This window comes from Trichechus manatus, unplaced genomic scaffold (assembly GCF_000243295.1).
Source record: "Trichechus manatus latirostris isolate Lorelei unplaced genomic scaffold, TriManLat1.0 scaffold00331, whole genome shotgun sequence".
Taxonomy (NCBI): domain Eukaryota; kingdom Metazoa; phylum Chordata; class Mammalia; order Sirenia; family Trichechidae; genus Trichechus; species Trichechus manatus.
In genome coordinates, this window is record NW_004444267.1 from 1 (window position 1) to 22,305 (window position 22,305).

General features: G+C 37.9%; 1 protein-coding gene across 1 annotated transcript; it reads left to right on the forward strand.

The window, feature by feature from the left end:
* Positions 1 to 9,614: 9,614 nt before the first annotated feature.
* LOC101343310 (cysteine-rich secretory protein 2) lies at positions 9,615 to 19,862 on the forward strand. Its single transcript, XM_023725587.1, has 6 exons — positions 9,615 to 9,686; positions 14,836 to 14,923; positions 16,747 to 16,892; positions 17,799 to 17,893; positions 18,688 to 18,776; positions 19,852 to 19,862. The coding sequence occupies exons 1-6, from the start codon at positions 9,615 to 9,617 to the stop codon at positions 19,860 to 19,862; spliced, it is 501 nt and encodes a 166-aa protein (XP_023581355.1).
* Positions 19,863 to 22,305: the final 2,443 nt, after the last annotated feature.

Here is a 22,305-nt window from a genome sequence, read left to right on the forward strand (position 1 = left end):
GATGCATTGAACACTAATGACTCAAGACCAGAAGAGTTGTGGAATGACATCAAGGACATCATACATGAAGGAAACAAGAGGTCATTAAAAAGACAGGAAAGAAATAAAAGACGAAAATAAAGTCAAAAGAGACTCTGAAAGTTGCTCTTGAACGCAGAGTAGCTAAAGCAAAAGGAAGAAATGATGAAGTAAAAGAGCTGTCATGCAGAAGAGCAGGGAGATAAATGCAATATATTTCAGAAAAGTACTTGGAAAGGGCAAGTCATGACTAGAGAATGGCAAGAAGTGGTTGAGGACTGAGGTGACTAGGTAGAATAGTGGTAATTTAGGCTGGAAGATAAATTAGGATAATAACAATAACAACAACTAACATTTATCGAGCACTTATGTGCCTGCAGGAGAAAGATGTGGCAGTCTGCCATAAAGATTTACAGCCTTGGAAACTCTATGGGGAAGTTCTACTCTGTCTTGTAGAGTCACTATGAGTTGAAATCGACTCGACAGAAGTGGGTTTGGTTTTCGGTTTTATCATGTGACAGACACTCTGCTAAGTACTTTTTAAACATTATGTCCTTTGTCACAACAACCCTTTTAGATAGATACAGCTCATAGGCTTCTTGCTCCTCTGGCCTGGGGTTTTAACTGGGGTTTTCATAAGATAGCTCAAGCCCTGTGTCCTGTGAGCCCACATAACCCCAAGGTAATCTCAAGCATCCTTGCTATGCCAAATCATTCCAGTGCAGGATGTTTTACATCCAGACCTTTTGTTCAATTCTTTCTTCCTGCTCAGCTAAGCTTACTGGCAGATCAGGGTGTGCCTTGAATAAGTAGGCGTCCAACCAAGAAATCTGTAATGCAATAGCTATTCTTGCAATTATTTCCAATCCCTGAAAGTAATTCCCCTAAAGTCATTCTCTGTGTCTTAGTTTTAGGTGTGTGCCTACTGGCAGAGAGGAGGGAAGGGCTGTAAATACTTCTCACAAGCACTGAATTCCCGTAAGGATGTCTCCACAAATTTGTCCTGTTTTACTCCTTCCCATACTTTCTATGAAGCAATCAAAGGATTTGGTGTGGTGGCTGATGACAACAAGGCAAGCTGTGCCATCTCTTAATAAGTGCTCAATCTGGTGCCAACTGTTGGTAAGTCACTTTAGAAAGCAGAATACTAAACTCCTCTTATTTTTGACTGAGGATTTTTTCACCTATTATGGAGCAATATAAAAAGTCTCATTCAACATCCTAATATTTTTCCATTTATCCCAGTTACAATTTCCACTGTGTGTTTATCTAATGACCTTCTGTTCCATGCAACAGTAATTAAATGAGAGCAAAATCAGATCTGTGTTTAATCACCATTTTATCTGAAGTACTGAATACAGTACCTGACGCACAATAAATATTTGATCGATTTTGAATGTGGAAGTTCTGAATAAATAAACTCAAATATCCAGTGCAAAATGCAACTATAATGCATGATTGCAAGTGATTTAGTCATAGTTATTTAAAAAAAATCTGTAAGTATTGAGATATTCAAGACTAACAAGGCCTAAAGTATACGACTAAAAAATCATTAGAATATAAACAAAACCTTACCAAAATGTGTGAGACAGTATAAATCAAGATGATATCAATGGTTACTTCTGGATGATGAGATTATAGATGTAATTCCTTTTGTTTCTTTCTAAATTTCTGATACTTGTGAAGATAATTAAGTTTTAAAATAAACTTTTACGTTAAAAGAAAAAGTATAACAGAGGAGATAGATTCTTACACACCGATAATTTGACTATTTGAAAAACAGTGTCATCAATGTGTGTAAAATTTGCTTGCTGATAGTAAATCTCTCAGCTTGTACGAGATCTTTACTTAAGGAACTCTAGTTTGAATGGTTTAACTAGGAAGAATTGGATTATTAATGGCCACATGAAGCAAAGGAATTGACTTTAACACTTAACTAGTCTCTTTCTGGGGGAAATGATAGTTGCTTAAAACATTTTTTTCTTTATTTCAAACTATCATGCGTACTTATTTATGTTCTCTAAAATACAACCATTTTTCCTCAATCAGCCTGTATCAAAGCCATTTGAGTACACATTGTGTCTTCTTGTTGTTGTTGCTCTTAATAAACTATAATTTTATTATATGCACTAAGTCACATACACTTCTTTATATTAATTTAATTAATAAAAACTAAGTGAAATATAATAATAACAATCATTAAGTACCCACTCTATTGCAAGCACTAAGTGTTTTAAATGAATTAACTCATTTAATCCTAACAACAACTCTAATACTCCATGGTTATTAATTCTTTCCCCATTTTACAGAGGAGAAAACTGTGGCACAAAGAGGATAAATAACTTGCCCTGTTTTCTCAGCAAATGAGTGGTGACACTGGGATATTAACCAGGATGACTGGTTCCAGAGGCCACCCTCTAAAACACTATGTGACTGACTTTCCAATATAGACTGATGTAATATTGAAGGAAAAATTTTTTTTAATAAAAGCATGAGAAATTAACAGTTTTTAGAACAAATTTATTACATATATAAAGTTTTTTTTTTCCCCCTTTTGATGTATCTGGGGACCTTTCTGTAAGTTATAGCATTATGCTTCTAAAAAATCTTTAAATAATTTATTTCAATACAGTGGCATTTGATAATGAAAATAAGGTAAGAATAAATTTCCTATGTTTTTATATCCCATGTTAGATTGTATAACTAATTTCAATAATGGAACATAATGTGGGATTTTGTAATATGTATTATATTCTTAGGCTACATCCAGCAGCTCCGTGGAAGAAAAGGGCTGGCAGTCTGCTTCCATAAAGATTACAACCAAGAAAATCTTATGGAGAGTTCTAATCTGTAAAATATGGGGTTGCCCTGAGTCGGGGGCAACTCAATGGCAGGTCACAACAATGAAAACAAACTACATAAAGACAATTTACCAAAAACTAATTAGTAAATGATGCCATGGAATCCTATTGAGAAAAAGCCTTAAATTTCCGCCTAGCTAAGTAGTATTACACTCTCTGGACTATTGTAGTAAAGTTTAAGCCTTCCCTAACCCATCATTAGTAACATTATTACATCTGATTATAGGAGAACATCTTCATTAGCTGAGTTCTTCCTTAGAATGAAATATTGAGCTTATTTAGTACTGAAGCAGATGATAATCTTTTAGGTAATTTTCAGGATAGTACATGACTACGGCCTTGCACAATGCAGAGTAACAAAACAGGAAAGGTGAGTGATTTATGTTCCATATATATACTGCTGTGCTGAAGGTCAAAATATGTTCGTCTCCCTCTGGACATAAGGACATCTTATCCTTCTCATCTGCCTATCTCAGGTAAAACATTTGCTACATTATTTAACAATAATAGCTATCCATCCTAAGAAGAAAACTTTTCTAGTCCATAATTTTTACTTTCAATTTTATTACTAGTAGCTGTGAATGTATTAATTATTAATATTCCAAATATTTTTTCTCAGCATTGCCTTAGTCCATTATACCAAATAAACTAAAAGATTGATCACGTATAGAATACTATGTTCCCTTAGGGGATAGCACTTTTTAAGGTGTTATCAGGAGAAAGATGCGGCAGTATGCTTCCATAATGATTACAGCCTTGGAAACCCTATGGGACAGTTCTATTCTGTCCTATCAGGTCACTATGAGTCAGAATCAACAATGGGTTGGATTTAACAGATAAAATGGAGTACATCAAGGACAAATCTACCAGGGTGCTGAGTATACTCAAAATTCCATCATATGTAAATTCATTGACCAAGGCAAGCCTTCCATCTTTTTGACAAGAGTCCTAACGGGACCCTGACAGACAACTTTAATAATTAATGGTCATAAGGAAAAAGAGTTAGAGAGAAACTCAATGGAAAGAAAAGGAATTGCAAATTTCACTCAATAGACAGAGTAACTTTTTAAATAAAAGTTGTCATAAAAGTAACACTTGGAAATATGTTCAATAATAATCACACCATAGAGAATTGTATGAACTAACTAAAAGTGGAATGGAGTCATACTCCCATCACTCTCTCTAGAGATATCCACTGCTATCACTTTGGTGTGTAACTTTGCAGATCTGTGACTTGTTCCTCTCCCCCCAGCCCTCAGCCCAGTGGTAGATTAAAGATGATCACAGCCAAGAAAGAAATCTTTAAAAACAAAGTTTTAAACTAACTTTCTAACAATTGGAGATGTTCATCAGTGATATGGATTATCATAGATCAAAGTTTTAATTTTATCCATTGATTAGGTCTCAAATTTTTATCTTTCTAAAGGTACTAAGAAAAACTGCTGCTATATTTTGAGGTTCCAACCTAGGAATGGCTAACACAAGAATAGAACCTACATTTGTATGTAAAGGATGAGACTTATTTTAATAGGAGAAATATAATCGTGTTCTTTTTCATGAAGCATACTCTTTTTCAGTACACATAAATCTCATAAATACTTCATTTCTTCTCAGAGACAATGGTATTGGCAGGCATATTCTTCATGGTGCTACTGCAACAAACTACAGGCATGGTAAGGATTTGACTTATATTATGAGATAGACTTTAAGCTCTACTAGTAGGTCCACCTTAGCTATACCTCATGGTAGATGCTATGTAGAAAAGATGATGGTTGCAAATCTCCTGGAATGGAGAAAGAAGAGGATAAGCTTCTTAATATTCCCTGTCCACATAATGCATCGTTGACCTCACCTTGCTTTTCTTCAATATGTATCTGTAACTGAAAGGTAATTAGGCAAGTGGTAGGAATCAATTCAGTCCAGTAGTGGGAACAGAAGATGGTGTGCAATAAGCAGAGAAGCAAGTAGAAAGTGAACAATTAGAGAGAGACATGAGTTTTGGAAGACAGAAGATGCATCCTTCTCCTTGCTAAAAGAGGAAACAATCAAGGAATGCCAAAATCTGACAAGGAAGTCTCCACTTCCTCTTAACCTCCTTGCAGAAGAAGTTTTGGCAGCCTGACTATCAGAATAAGTAGAACATGGGGGTTAGTTTGTGTGCCAGGAGGGAGGAAGCTTAATATATACCCTAAGCAGAGTGATTATTATAATTTGACTTAAGTGTTTATATAAAGTAAAAGTGTGTTTAAAGAACTGAAGCTTTTTACAGGCAAGAAAATTGTTTGAAAAAAACAAAAGGATAGAGCAATTTCCACATTTCTCAAAAGAAGATAAAGTACAAGCAAGTTTCCTGTACGTAGATAATTGCATAGCTTTCTTAGTATCTTTGCCAATCATGCAGATTGATTGTGTTAACACATGGGAGTACAAATTGTAAACTAAAGTTTCTAAGTGCTATTTCCAAAGTGATAGTTATATTCCAGATGCCAGTGTGTTGACCTGGAAAGACTCTATGATTATGTAATATCAAAAGAATTTGATTCAAATTCTGGCTTTGTTGTTCACTGATTTTGTAACTTTAGGTAAGAGATTTTTGACATGTCTAAACTTCAGGGACCCCATCTATAAAATGGAGGTAGATTAGTTAATGAGATGTTACTCCCATTGCTAAAATACAGCCCATGAGCATAGGGGATATGTCATCTGTTTAATTTGCACTTCTGAATTTACAGTAATTTCTTTCTGGATATAATAAAATGGATGTAACTCACCAACTCTAAATCTCTGTTTTCTGATGGGTAAAATAAACGGGAATTTTCACTTGGAGTCTAGACAGGGAACAGAATTCAACATAATTTTTTATCTTTAAAAAATATATGTTTTATTGTGCTTTAGGTGAAAATTTACAGTGCAAATTAGTTTCTCATTCAAAAATTTATACACAAAATGTTTTGTGACATTGGTAGCAATCCCCACAATGTGTCAGCACTCTCCCCCTTTCCCTTTCCATCCCAGGTTCTCCCTGTCCATTCCTGCCTTCACCTCTGTCTTTAAGCAGGTGTTGCCCATTTGGTCTCCTACACTTGATCAGGCTAGGAAGCACATTCCTCGTGTGTGTTATTGTTTGTTTTATAGGCCTGTCTAATCTTTGGCTGAAAGGTGGACTTCTGGAGTGGCTTCAGTTCTGAGTTAGCAGGGTGTCTGGGGGCCATAATCTTGGGGATTTTTCTAGTCTCTGTCAGACCACCAAGTCTGGTCTTTTTTAGTGAATTTGAATTTTTTCTAGTGCTTTGTCTAGGACCCTCTATTGTTATCCCTGTCAGAGTGGTCGGTGGTGGTAGCCAGGCCCCATCTATTTGTTCTGGGCTCAGGCTGGTGGAGGCTGTGGTTCATGTGGTCCATTAGTCCTTTAGACTAATGTTTTCCTAGAGTCTTTGGTTTTCTTCATTCTTCTTCTCTCCGAACAGGATGGGCCCAATACATGTATCTTAGACGGCCACTCACAAGCTCTTAAGACCCCAGATGCTACTCATCAAAGTAGAATGTAGAACATTTTCATAAAGAACTTTGGTGAAGAGCATCTGAGGTCTTAAAATTTTGTGAGTGGCCATCTAAGGTACTCCACTGGTCCCACCCTGTCTGGAGCAAGGGAGAATGAAGAAAACCAAAGATACAGGGAAAGATTAGTCCAAAGGACTGATGGACCACAACTATCCCAGCCTCCACCAGACTGAGTCCAGCAAAACTAGATGATGCCTGGCTACCACCACAGACTGCTCTGAAGAGATCACAATAGAGGGTCCCAGACAGAGCTGGGGAAAAAAGTATAACAAAATTCTAACTCACAAAAAAAAAAAAAAAAAAAAAGCAGACTTACTGGTCTGACAGAGACTGGAGAAACCCTGACAACACGGCCCCCAGAGACCCTTTTAGCTTAGTAATTAAGTCACTCCTGAGGCTTACCCTTCAGCCAAAGATTAGACAGGCCCATAAAACAAAATGAGACTAAATGAACACACCAGCCAAGGGGCAAGCACGAGAAGGCAGGAGGGGACAGGAGAGCTGGTAATGGGGAACCTAAGGTTGAGAAGGGGAGAGTGTTGACATATCATGGGCTTGACAACCAATGTCACAAAAAATATGTATATTAATTGTTTAATGAGAAGCTAATTTGCTCTGTAAAGCTTCATCTAAAGTGCGATTGAAAAAAGAACATTTTCTTTATGAACTATGTTATGCCAATTGACCTAGATGCTCCCCGAGACCACGGTCCCCAGACTTCAGCCTCAGTAACTTGGTGCCTCAAGATGTTTGAAGGTATCTAGAAAGCTTCTATGACTTTGCCTTGGTCAAGCTGTTCTGACTTCCCCTATATTGTGTTGTCTTTCTCTTCACCAAAGTTGACATTTGTCTACTACCTACTTAGCGATTTCCCTTCCCCAAACTTCCTCTCCTTCCTAACCATCAAAGACTGTTTTTTCTGTGTGCAAACTTCTTGGGTTTTTATAATAGCGGTTTCATACAATGTTTGTCCTTTTGTGATTGACTTATTTCACTCACCATAATGCCCTCCAGATTCATCTATGTTGGGAGATGTTCATGAATTTATCATTGTTCTTTATGGTTGTGTAGTATTGCATTGTGTGAAGGCACCACAATTTGTTTATCCATTCATCTGTTGATGGGCTTTTAAGTTCTTTCCATTTTTTTGCTATTGTGAATAATGCTGCAGTGAACGTGGGTGTGCATATGTTTATTTTTGTGATGGCTCTTGTTTCTTTAGGATATATTCATAGGAGTGGCACTGCTGGATTGTATGGTATTTCTATTTCCAGCTTTTTAAGGAGGCACCATATTGTTTTCCATAGTGGTTGTACCATTTTACATTCCCACCAGCGGTGCATAAGAGTTCCAATCTCTCCGAAACCTCTCCAACATTTGTTAGGTTGTGTTTTTAGGATTAGTGCCAGTAAGGTCATGGTGAGATGGTATCTCATTGAAATTTTTGATTTGCATTTCTCTAATGGCTAGTGATCAGGAGCATTTTCTCACGTGTCTGTTAGCTGCTTGAATGTCTTCTTTGGTGAATTATCTGTTCATATCCTTTCCCCATTTTTTAATTGGATTATTTGTCTTTTTGTTGTTGAGATGTTGAAGTGTTCTATAGATTTTAGAGATTAGATCTTTGTCAAATATGTCGTAGCCAAAATATTTTTCCCAATTTGTAGGTTCTCTTTTTACTTTTTTGATGAAATCTTTTGATGAGCATAAGTGTTTAATTTTTAGGGGCTCCCAGTTATCTAGCTTATTTTCCAGTGTTTGTGCATTTTTTGTTATGGTATTGTATTTATGTCACGTGGTAGGGCCCCTAGCATTGTCCCTATTTTTTCTTCCATGATCTTTATCATTTTGGTTTTACATTTAGGTTTTCGATCCATTTTGAGTTAGTTTTTGCACATCAACACAAGTGTTTTGAATGAAAGGGCTTTAAAGAAGGTATATTTACAGAGGAAAGAGCAGGGTTAGAGGAGCCAACATAGACACAAGCAACAGCGGAAAGCCTTTCCATCCCCAAGCCTGAAGGGACTAGAGGAAGAAATAATGTGATAGAGTCTGGATCCAAGAAAGTAGGGGCAAGGAGTGTGGACGGGTACTACTAGAGATGCAGGGAGGAAGTGGCAGTAAGTCCCCTGACTTCTCACTCCTTCTACCCTGATTCTCCTATCAGTGCTTCATTAGCATAATTTACCCAGAAAGTAGGCTGGAAAGGAGGCCTGGTGGTGCAAAATGAAAGGGTCAGCTTCCATGGGCACAGAGCAAGACAGAGAAGGGTAGGCAATGCTTGGGTTGGAGGGAATAGCAAATAGAGAACAACCAGCATAGCATTGTAGTAGATGATTCTGAGGTTTCTTTCAGTTTTAAAAATCCACAATTTTTACATGGGCTATTTTTCCATTTTTTAAATATGCTACTCTCTTGTTATGCTTTTATTAAGATAGAAAAGAGCAATTCCTGAAGCTGATTTAAACATAAGCATATACACAAATTCATATTCATTATGAGATGCTAAATATAGTTGACAGAGACACCTCAAGATGCTACTCATTTTTTAATCTGAATAATATTTGGATATAAAATAGCCTTCCTATGTTCCAATATATTAAAAAGAAAAAGGGGTGAAATTCTCTGCGTGTAGAGTAAATATTTTTTGCTGACTATCATATGGCTCAAATTCTTTTTGCTCTATTGGGATTTTCTGGTACTAATTAGGCTACTGATGAGGGCTTTAAACTCTTGCATGTTATGAGATATGACCATATGTAGACAGGTCTTATGGATCAAGTTAATCTATCACTAAAGGCAAAAAATGATGATGTTCAAAATGATAAGGCCAAGTTCCATACAACAAGCTTATGAATTATTCCAGTGGTTATCCAAGTGTGTTTGTTCCCTGGGAGCTTGTTAGAAATGCAAATTCTCCTGTCCAACAGAAACTTCCTGAATCAGAAGTTCTGGGGGTGGGCCTAGAAATCTGAGTGTTAACAAACTCTCCATATGAGTCTGATGTATGCTAAAGTTGGAGAACAGTAAAATAAACATTTTTATTAACCTCCACATTGAAATAAATCAGTTGATTTTCAATATTGCAACATAGCCCTTACTAATTTTTTTTGCTTCTTTTTAAAGACAGGTCTCTCAGTTTCCTCTTTATTGACAGATCATCCATCAATCCAAATGGCAATTACTAACAAGCACAATGACCTAAGGAGGATGGTAAATCCCAGTGCTTCCAACATGCTGAAAATGGCAAGTCATGTTTTGTCAATGGGTCATTATCAATTAGCACTTAACCATTTAGCAACTGGCATTAAACCGGGATCTATATATGCAAAATAGTCTATTTCACTATAAAGTTGACATATTGGTGTCCAGGCTGGTAGTTAAATGCAATATACTGCATTTGAACTGAAAAAATATTGACTCTAGCAATATAGAATGGAAGTATAATTAATGGGCAGATGTTGTCTAAGAAACCTTGTAGATTACATAATTTAAATGATTACATATTTTTACACAAATAACATGTGCCTCTATATTTGTTTGCCAACTGCTCCCTCCCCCGGGAAGTATTTTCATAAACACTGCTATGCCAGTTTTTTTTTATATGTGCTGTAAAAAAAATTTAACATAGCACACTTACAAAAATACCTGAAGGAGGGAGGAGGCGAGCAAATTTAGATGGTTCACGTCATTTGCGCAAAATACTTTAAATGCCAAACCACAGATGAAACCTTAAACTTGACATAATAGAATATGGTATATAAATCTGACAATGGAGAGTTTCACTTTTCTACTATGGTCAGATATATGTTTTGTAATGTGTACAGACTTGGACATCACATTTATATAAGGTGCATATACAGAAGATGCTTATTACCATAGTAGGGAGCCTGGAAACCATTATTATGGATTGAATAGTGTCCCCTAAAAAATGTCTGTCAACTTAGCTAGCCCATGACTCTCAGTATTGTGTGACTATCCAGCATTTTGTCATCTGATGTGATTTTCCTATCTGTTGTAAATCCTCTCTCTATGATGTTGATGAGATGGGATTAGTGGCAGTTACGTTAATGAGGCAGAACTCAATCTACAAGACTGAATTGTGTCTTGAGTCAATCTCTTTTGAGATATAAAAGAGAGAAGCCAAGCACAGAGATGGGAGGGGGGACCTCATACCACCAAGAACGCGGCACCGGGAGCAGAGCTCAGCCTCCGGACCTGGGGTTCCTGCCCCTGAAAATCTCCTTAACCAGGGGAAGATTGATAACGAGGACTTTCCTCCAGAGTCGATGGAGAGAGAAAGCCTTCCCTTGGAGCTGATGCCCTGAATTCAGACTTCTAGCCTACTAGACTGTGAGAGAAAATAAATTTCTCTTTGTTAAAGCCATGAACTTGTGGTATTTCTGTTAGAGCAGCACTAGATGACCAAGACAGAATTTGGTACTGGGATTGGGGTGCTGCTCTAACAAATACCTAAAATGTGGAAGCGATTTTGAAACTGTGAATCAGTAGAGGACTCAAAAGGAAATGAGGAGAGCTGTTACACTGGAGACGACACAGTTGGTGCGAACTGGCAGCAGCACAGGACCAGCAGCAGCAAAGAACCAGCAGCAACAGAACCAGGAGACCAGCTTGAGACAGCACTGGAGCCGACCCACCAAGCGAAAGAGCTGAGTGCCTGTGCACAGGAGGCTTCCTGGCAGAGTGGGGTGCTTCTGGGCACTTATCAGTGGAGCTAAGCTTGCTGACCCACAGAGCAAGAGAATTGAGTGCCTTCTTGCCAAAGTTTACTGGCAGGGTGGGGTGCCTCCAGCTCCTTATCAGTGGAGCTACAGAGCTTTGGAATACTTGCCCCAGCAGGGAAAATGAAGGCTGAGAGGCTCAAAGGGCGAAGAGGCTAAGGGCTTTTTTGGTTGGGAATTTGTTTTTGTTTTTTTTTAAATTACCTTTTCAATCTCTTCTCTTATTATGGGTCTGTTCAGATTTTCAACTTCAGCTTGTGTTAGTTTAGGTAGGTAGTGTGTTTCTAGAAATTTGTTCATTTCCTCTAAGCTTTCAAATTTGTTGGACTATAGTTTTTCATAGTACTTTGTTATGATCCTTTTTATTTCATTTGAGCCTGTTGTAATGTCCCCCATTTCATTTCTTATTTGGGTTATTTGCTTCTTCTCCTGTTTTTCTTTTGTCATTATGGCCAGCGGTTTGTCGATTTTGTGGATCCTTTCAAAGAACCAACTTTTGGTTTTGTTGATTTTCCAACTGTTTTTCTATTGTCGTTTCATTTATTTCTGCTCCGATCTTTATTATTTCATTTCTTCTGGTGGCTGTGGGCTTCTTTTGCTGTTCTCTTTCTATTTGTTCCTATTTAATATTGTAGTGGAAGTCCTAGCTAGAACAATAAGGTAATAAAAAGAAATAAAAGGCATCCAAATTGGTAAGGAAGAAGTAAAATTGTCTCTATTTGTGGATGATATGATACTATACATAGAAAACCCTAAAGACTCCATGAAAAAACTACTGGAACTAATAGAAAGATTTGGCAGAGTAGCAGGATACAAAATAAACATACAAAAATCAGTTGGATTCCTATACACCAATGAAGAGAATGATGAAAAGGAAATCAGGAAAACAACATCATTTATAATAGCCCCTAAAAAAGTAAAATGCTGAGGAATAAATCTAACCAGGGTTGTAAAAGACCTGTACAAAGAAAACTACAAAACAGTACTGCAAGAAACCTAAAGGGATATAAATAAATGGAAAAACATACCATGCTCATGGATAGGTAGACTTAACGTTGTGAAAATGTCAATTCCACCCAAAGATATCAACAAATACAATGCAATCCCAATCCAAATACCGACAGCATTCTTTAAAGAGTTGGAAAAACTAATCATTACATGTAAATGGAAGAGGCCCCAGATAAGTAAAGCACTATTGAAGAAGAAAAATAAAGTAAGAGGACTCACACTGCCTGACCTCAGAACCTACTATATCGCTACGGTAGTCAAAACAGCCTGATAGTGGTACCATGACAGATACATTGACCAGTGGAACAGAATTGAGAACCCAGATGTAAATCCATCCACCTATAGTCACCCGATCTGCGACAAAAACCCAAAGTCCATCAAATGAGAAAGAAACACTCTTTTTAGCAAATGATGCCGGCAAAACCAGATGTCTATCTGCAAAGAAATAAAACAGGACCCATACCTCATACTATACACAAAAACTAAACCAAAACAGAAGAAAGACCTAAATACAAAACCAAAAACTATAAAGACCATAGAAGAAAAAATAGGGTCAATGCTAGATGTCCTAATGCACAGCACTAACAGGATACAAACCATAACTAACAATTCACAAACACCAGAAGATAAGCAAGATAACTAGGATCTTCTAAAAATTAAACACTTATGTCCATCAAAAGGTTTCACCAAAAGAATAAAAATAGAACCTACAGACTGGGGAAAAAATTTTGGCTATGACAAATCTGACAAAGATCTAATGTCTATAATTTACAGAAAATCCAACACCTCTACAACAAAAAGACAATTAAAGAATGGACAAAGGATATGAACACACACTTCACCAAAGAAGACACTCAAGAAGCTAACAAACATGAGAAAATGCTCCCGATCAGTAGCCATTAGAAAAATGCAAATCAAAACCACAATGAGATACCATCTCACCTCAACATTACTGGCACAAATCAAAAAAACAGAAAATAACAAATGTTGGAGAGGCTGTGGGGAGACTGAAACTCTCCTGCACTGCTGGTGGGAATGTAAAATGGTACAACCATTTTGGAAAACAATATGGTGCTTCCTTAAAAAGTTAGAAATACCATACAATCCAGCAATCCCTCTCCTAGGAACATATCCTAGAGAAATAAGAGCCATCACACAAATAGACATACGCACCCCTATGTTCATTGCAGCATTGTTCACAGTAGCAAAAAGATGGAAACAACCTAGGTGTCCATCAACAGATGAATGGATAAAAAAACTATGGTATATACACATAATGGAATACAATAAAGAACAATGATGAATCTGTGAAGCATCTCATAACATGGATGAATCTGGAGGGCATTATGCTGAGTGAAACAAGTCAATCACAAAAGGACAAATACTGTATGAGAACACTACTATAAATACTCATGAAAAGATTCACACACAAAAAGAAACAATCTTCAGTGGTTATGAGGGAGGGGAGAGGTGGAGAGGGAAAAACACTAAATAGGCAATAAATAAGTGCTAACTTTGGTGAAGGACAAGGCAGTACACAATACTGGGGAAGTCAGCACAACTTGGCCCTGAAGGGCCAAATTACTGGGCTGAGGGCTGTGGGGACCGTGGTCTCCGGGAACATCTAGCTCAATTGGCATAACATAGTTTCTAAAGAAAATGTTCTACATTCTACTTTTATGAATAGCATCTGGGGTCTTAAAAGCTTAAGATACCACTGGTCTCACCCCGTCTGGAGCAAGGGAGAATGAAGAAATCATAGACATAAGGGAAAGATTAGTCCAAATGACTAATGGACCACAAGTACCACAGCCTCCACCAGACTGAGTCCAGCAAAACTAGATGGTGCCTGGCTACCCCCACCGACTGCTCTGACAGGGATCATAATAGAGGCTCCTGGACAGACCCGGACAAAAAAGTAGAACAAAATTCTAACTCACAAAAAAAAAAAAAAAAACAAGACCAGACATACTGGTCTGACAGAGACTGGAGAAACCCTGAGAGTATGGCCCCTGGATGCACTTTTGGCTCAGTAATGAAGTCACTCCTGAGGTTCACACCTCAGCCAAAGATTAGACAGGCCCATAAAACAGAATGAGACTAAAGGGACACACCAGCCCAGGGGGCAAGGATGAGAAGGCAGGAGGGGACACGAAAGCTGGTAATGGGGAACCTAAGATCGAGAAGGGGAGTGTTCACATGTCGTGGGCTTGGCAACCAATGTCACAAAAAATATGTATATTAATTGTTTAATGAGAAGCTAGTTTGCTCTGTAAAGCTTCATCTAAAGTATAATAAAAAAGAAAAGAAAACTAATGGATGGGTGAATGTAAAAAGAAAAAGCTTTTGTTTTTATTGCCTGGGACCATCTGGCAAGAAGGTAATGCCTTGGGAGGTCGAATGACTAATTCTGTCCTGAAAAACTTTTTTCTGTATAGAAAACTACTTTCTGGTGATAGATCATTTAGGAAAGCAAAGAATGTGTCTTTTGGTAGAACAATGGAAAAATGAGAAATATTATAAAATAATTCATCAAATTGAATAGAAGTTTGTTCTCCGTGTAATCATATACTTTACCATTATCTCATGAAACTTTCTATATATATATATTTTTTTTTTTCCAAATGTTTGGCATTTATTTCAAGACATGGAATGCCGAAGTTGCAAAGAATGCTAGAAACTGGGCAAACAAGTGCACCCTGCCTCACAGTCCTCCAAATCAACAACGAACTAGTTCTTGTAAGTCAACTTCCCCAATGAATAAATGTATCATTTCTTAAAAACCAAAGCAAACTAAAAATCATTGAAGTAGATACGCAGGTTGGGAATGGCAAGCTTGTATATTGCGTGTGGGTTTTAACTTTATCACCTATCCCCTCACACACACACATTTCTTTCTTTTCTTTTCTTTTTTAAATCGCTTGTCCTAAAAACTCATTACTTCTGCTGCTCCAGACCAGAAGTGTAGAATCAGTCTGAGTTAGTTGTCAATGGGATCTTTGGAAATGCTTTTGAAGGAAAACAAAAAGAATCAGTTTAAATCTTTTTTTCTGAAGTTAAATCTACTTAGATATTCATCATCCTTGCTTAGCTACATGCAAATTTACTGTCAGAAATCTAGAGGAAACCCCACTTACCTAACACACTGTGGCCAAACCGGACCATGAGCTCCTGATGAAAAGCAATCATTTTATTTCTTGTAGTACATTTTTTTTCAGGGCATCAGTGTAAAGAATATTAACGGTGAATTAAATTTCTTTCTACCTCCCAAGGTCCTCCGTCTGCTCCACTCTACCTGCCCACTCTGCTCCACCCTGTCTTACACTTTTCACTAAATCCAGTCAGCCTCTTCATTATCACGACATGCCATTGTCACTCCTCACCCATGACTTTATCATTATCCCACAAATTATTTCATATTACATCTGTTTGCCATCTGCTTCACATATACTCATTTTATGTCACCAGATAAGGAGCCAAAGGTTATAAGTCCTGTCTATAACTTCTTTAATATCCTTCACGTGCATACTAGGAAGGCATAAACCTATTGCTTAGTTGATTACAACTCACAGAGACCCTGTAGACAGGATGCAACTGCCCCATAGGGTTTCCAAGGCTGTAAATCTTTACGGAAGCAGATAGCCACATTTTTCTCCCACTGAGCAGCTGGTGGGTTCTAACTGCCAACCTTTCAGTGAACATCTGAGTGTTTAACCACTGTGCAACCAGGGCTCCTACCTATGAAGGCATAAACCAAAAAACCAAGCCCATTGCTGTCGAGTCAATTCTGACTCACAGCAACCCTACAAGACAGAGTAGAACTGCCCAAGAGCGTTTCCAAGGAGCAGCTGGTGGATTCGAACTGCCAACCTTTTGGTTAGCAGCCAAATGCTTTACCCACTGTGCCACCAGGGCAGAGCAGATAATAAACACTTGCTGACTCAGTAAATGTCAATCAGTTTACCAGTGTAACCAAAATGATGTCTGGCTATGTTGTTACAGGATCAATGGAATATGAACTATTATTTACATTTTAAAAAGAGCTATTTATAGATGAGGAGTACTTGGATGGTGCAAATGGTTAAGTGCTGGACTACTAGCTGAAAGGTTGGCAATTCAAACCCACTTAGAGTCGGAATTGACTCAATGTCAATGGGTTTTTTGGTTTAGAGGTCCCTCTGAAGTAACGTCTGGCAATTTGCTTCCAAAAGGTCACAGAGTTGAAAACCCTGTGGAGCAGTTCTACTCTGCACACATGGCGTCACCAGGAGTTGGAAACGACTCAACAGCAACTAACAACAGCAACAACAGTCATAAGTGGGGAAATAAAGTGATTTCAAAAATAAACTAATTTTTTTTAAGAGTGATTTCAATCCAAAGAGCAATGCTTTTGAAATGGAAATTGGATTTCCCCGTTGATCAGTGTGAGATGACTGTACATGTTTGAGATGTGATATTGATCATAAAAAGTAAAACATAATATATTACTAGCTTTCAAAGAGAATTCTTCACTAGTACTGGCTTAATTATTGGTTTATCGTCTTTCTAATTTTTAGTTGCTCATTGTGGGGAGAATTTATTTATGTCCAGTCATCCTAAATCATGGTCTGATGTAATCCAGAGTTTATACGATGAAGTCAAATATTTTAAATACGGATTTGGAAGTACCAGACCAAATACTACAACTGGCCATTACACTCAGGTAAAAATGAAATGACAAAACTTTATGTTTGCTGTCCTCTATCATTCCAACATTACTTTTTCTCCTCAGTTTATCCTGGAAATGCCACACTCACATCTAAGATACACAATCTGAGTCATGAGCATAAAATCTGCCTTACTTTACAAAGCACATGTCACCCAATAATAGATGTAAACATCAACTCATTATCTCCTGGATACCCACAAACATTCATTTGGTCATGGTGATTTTAATTTACTACAAAGAATTTCTTTTAAATGACAGCTCTAGGAATGAAGTGATAGAATGACCACAATTATATGTAAGCAACACTAAATGGCTTTTAACAAAAAAAAAAAAAAAACTTCAGCTATTTTCTCTGGGCTAGTCACAAGATGAAAAAAAAAATAATCAGGAATAGTGTATTCTTATACAGACAAATTATTTTTTGAAATCATTGAATCTTTTTTCTTTTGTATTTGTTATATAAAAACTAAAGAAAAGTTGTGTTGGGGAAACTGAGATTATCTCCACGAAAATACAATGTCAACAAGATTTCTTCTTGTTTTTCTCTGCAAAAATCTAATTGCCTTTAGGCACCTTTCCTCTCCTTTCCCGACACCCCATCCACCTACATCTTTATGGACTGTGAAATAATTTATTGTTAAAACAAGTGTATGATGAATGTATACAGTTTCCTTGACTTTAAATGAAGCCCCATAACTAGAAGAGACCTTTGAAAAAAATAATCATCAAATTTAGATGGAAATTTTCTTAAATCTGAAACTAATATCTTTCAGTTTATCTTTAAATTCCCTTCATTAATAACTTCTAGTAAGCAATTAAGAGACAAAAAGCCATAGGGTGAACAGGTGAACACTATAAATTCAATTAAAAATGAATTTATTGTAAATTTTTCTCTTTCAGCTTGTTTGGGCCACTTCCCACCAGGTTGGCTGTGCATTAGCCTATTGTCCCCAGCACCCCTTACGGTATTACTATGTTTGCCAGTATTGTCCCGCGTAAGTACAGCACAAGGGATCATTTTCAGCATATGGTAGGCCAAGTGTCCTGCACCTTGGGCTATAATCCAGTCTCTTTCATCAATCTGCAGTTATATGGTAGCTTCACAGATGATCATTAGGGTGGAGTTTGAAGAAAGGGGAGAATTGGAAAAGACAAGAAGTAACAAACAGTGCATTCTAGAGGGTGATGAAGTCAGGGAGACACAGAGAGTATGATATATAATATAGCTAGCGTGGTATATGTAGAGCCTGGGCTCTATGGTCCATTAAGATCAAGTACAACCATTGGGTCTGTCACTTATTAGCTGTGTGGCCTTCAATTCACCAATAACTTAAACCACTTGGAGCTCCATTTTCCTTATCTACAAAAAGGCAGTAGCAATACCTCTCTTGCAGGGATTTTGTAAGAATTAAATATGGTAAACTATTAAATGCCTAGAATAGTGCATGGTACATAATAGATTCTCAACTGAAGCAAATTCACCCCATAAAGAAGTATAGAACATGCTGTGAGGTACCCATCCCAAAAATTCTTAGGCACCTCGCTACAAACCTGTCCTCTGGGTGCATGCCTTTAATCTACGTAAAGACAGTGGAACACCATCTCCTTTCTTCTGCACACAAGTGAATCCTACTGATTTACGTTGAAATTTTCTTTATTGCTCCAACCTTTAGAAATCTCTCCCTCTTTTGAGTTCCTGTGACTCTTGCTATATATTCTACTCACATGGCACAATCCCAAATTCCTTAATGTTGTCACTAATTCTTTCCTTCAAATATTCCATTGCCAGTGGGAATGATGTAACAACCATCAAGACCCCATATAAAAAAGGAAAACCATGTGGAGACTGCCCTAATCACTGTGACAAGGGGCTTTGCAGTAAGTATTCTATGTCTTTGTGTGATGGGTCTGCCTGGACATGGACCTTACTGAGGACATGCCCTAATATATGTATGTTACCATTCTTCTTCTGGGCCTTCCTTTTCCTACCCCAGTCATTCTGATCTTGACAATAAAAATAGAGCTAAAAATGAAGTGGTAAGTTCAGCTTCCATTAGAGGGTGATGATGACTAAAATAAGATAGACAATAAGGTGATTATGCAGAACAAATTTAAGCCAAGTTAAAGAAGAGACAAAGTTTCGCTTTAGCTTGTACTATTCCCTTTTTAATTGCTTTTTGTCTCAGTAAGGCAGGAGAAAGACACAGTATAGAAACTAACTTACTATATAATCTTGGATAGGTTCAGGCTTAATCTGCTCTTGCTCTTAAATGAAAGAGAATATGAAAGAGAAAGAGAAGCTTGGTGCTGCTCTCCCCAGTATGGCCACCCCCTTCCCCTACCCTCTGGCCCACACACACATGCACCCACGCACACTCTACTCTGCCAATTATGTCTTGATTCCTTCCAAACAGCTGCAGGGCATGGGGAGCAGATATCTGTAACAGATCTTTGGGCTATTTTAAGCACCTATGTTGAACATTCCATCAAGTCCTCTATTAATCTCAAACACCATACACACAAGAGTCACTACTAGTAAAGCGTACTATCCCTTTGCATGGTTGCAACTCTGTACAGGCTGCATTTTGTTGAGTCGATTGTGATCTGGGTTTATATTCCCCATTTGCTACATTTAGCCCCTTTGTACCATCCATTCATTGCACAAGTGTATATGACAGCACACACATCCATACACACAGGACTAAACAAACAGCAGCTGAAATAAATTGGTAAATAAGTGTATTTCTATTACTGTACACCTTATTGGAGCAGGGGAGGGAATAGATTCGTTTTCATAAAGCTCTGTGTTGTGAGAACCCCGTATCTGCTACAGCTGGTGTGTCTATTAAGTAGTATAGGCCTATGTAGCGAGCTTTGAATAAAGAAAATATAAAAAGTAAGTGGATTTAAGATAACTAATACTCTATTTTGTTTGCCTTTTCTTTCATTGTAGCCAATCCCTGAATGTATGCGGACAAGTAAGCAAATTGTGCTGATACATGCAAACAAAAGAGCTGCGGTACAACATACATGGAAATGAACTGTCCAGCTACCAGCAAATGCTCTTCAGAAATAAAATATCCTTTTATGGTGATGTTTCCTCTCAAGAGTAAAGTGAAGACACTTTAAAATAAATCACTGTAAAATTGCATTGTCTTATTTTAAATGATCACACAAGTTTTGAAAGTCTTTTCACTGAATACATCCTAAGGCCTTCGTCAATTAAATTTGCTACTATTGGAATAAAGGCAGGTAATGAAAACAGTAAATTTGATAACTATGAACTATAGATAAAAATGTAATATTGAATCTAATAAAGCCTTTATTCATCATAATTGGTAGCATGTGCTTAAAGCTTTTGTGTAACTCTTATGAATGTGTTTAAGACTTTTAAAACAGAGGGCTCAGGGCTCAGAAATTCTTTCCTTCACCAAGGCATTAAGAAATGCATGGTGAGAGTATGCACCTACATCCTTGAAAAGCTCTCTGCTCTGGCTGACATCTGTAAGCCAAAGATGACAGGGAGAGATTCTGCAATGAAATTGGGGTTCTTGATGTCAGTGGTAATTAAAACTACATACATATCTATCTCATGGTGACCCCATGTATGCAGAGTAGAACTGCTCCATAGCATTTTCAAGGCTGTGACCTTTCAGAAGCAGATCACCAGACCTGTCTTCTGAGGCACCTCCGGGAGGGTTCAAATTGCTAACGTTTTGGCTAGTAGTTGAGTGCTCAACAGCAACTAATAACAACAACAATAGCACATATCTGTACCTGGTGGCAGAAATGTGAGACAAAATGCCACAGTAATAATTCACAAACTCCTAGTTCCTGGAATTAAACCAATTCATAGACTTGGGGCCCTTCAATTAGAGTGGTGGGGGAAAGGCCACATCCTGGAGAAGGCGCTCAGCAATTCAGTCATAAATTTATTCCATGAACTTTTTTCCAAGTTTTCCCTCAGAAGAATATAGGAAATACTTTTTTTATATGCAGTCCCTGTTCCTGTGTCTTTAAGAATTTGTAGCTAAGTAAGAACAGGTGCATAAGGTTCTTATTTAGCCTTACTTTAGTCAAGAAAGGAGCCCTGGTGGCACACTGGTTAAAGCGATCGACTGCTACCTGAAAGTTTGGTGGTTCAAAACCACCAGCGACTCCCCGGAAGAAAGATGTGGCAGTCTCCTTCCATAAAGATTTACAGCCTAGGAAACTCTGTGGGGTTGCTAGATTCTGAATTGACTGGATGGGAGTGGATTTGGTTTGGGTTAGCGTAAGAAAGGAGCCCTGATGGCTCAGTGGTTAAAGCACTGGGATGCTAACCAAAAGGCTGGGAGTTTGAACTTACCAGCTGTTCCACAGGAGAAAGATGCAGCAGTCGGCTTCCATAAAGATTTACAGCCTTGGAAGCCCTATGGGGTAGTTCTATTCAGTCCTACAGGGTCACTATGAGTTGGAATCAACTCGATGGCAATGGGTTTGGGTTTTTTGTTTTTGTGCAAGAAAAGGCTCAAAGCCTTTTCAGTTATTTAAAACCTTTAGGTGCAGGAAGTGAAGGTGATTGTGACAAAGAATTTGTTACCAGTAGGGGTTGGTTCAATTGTTTCAAAGTGAGGGCAAATTTACACAGCATTAAAGGGCAAGTACAAGTTGTCCTTAAATTGGACATTCGTAACCCAAAACTGCCTGTGTTTATTAGATACTGACTTAGAACTAATGCTAATCTCTGAAGACCTGAAATGGGACCATGGTACACAGATCAGAGTGGGACTTACATAGAGGTCAAAGCAATGGAGTCTTGGCCCAAGTACATCTCCGAGTGGCTCCAGCAGGATTAAAGAATGCTTATTTCTCCAGTTCCAGAATATAGAGTAGAACTCAATATACTTATACTGCCTGCCTGTCAGTTTGTCACAATGTGGTGGCTTGTGTGTTACTATGATATTGGAACCTATGCCACCAGTATTTAAAATACCAGCAGGATCACCCATGGTGAGCAGATTACAGTGGAGCTTTCAGACTAAGACAGACTAGAAAGAAAGGCCTGGTGATCTACTTCCAAAAATCAGCCATTAAAAACCATATGGATTACAACTAAACTTGAATATGTAATCATCTCCTCAAAGTAACGTTTCCCGAACAGCTCTTTTGATTCCCCAACCCAAACTCAGCTCTCCTCCTGATATCTTGCAATGTCCCCCTAACTGAAAGCCCTGCTTCCACCATTGCCACCTGCGGTCTACTCTCCACACAAAAGCCAGGATACAAGGAAGATCATGTCATTCCCCATCAGACTCTACTGGCTTCCCATTATGTTTAAAATAAATTCCTTACCATTGTCTGTAAGGCCTCACATGATGTGGAGCCCCATTACCTTTCTAACCTCATCTCCTACTCCTCTTACACA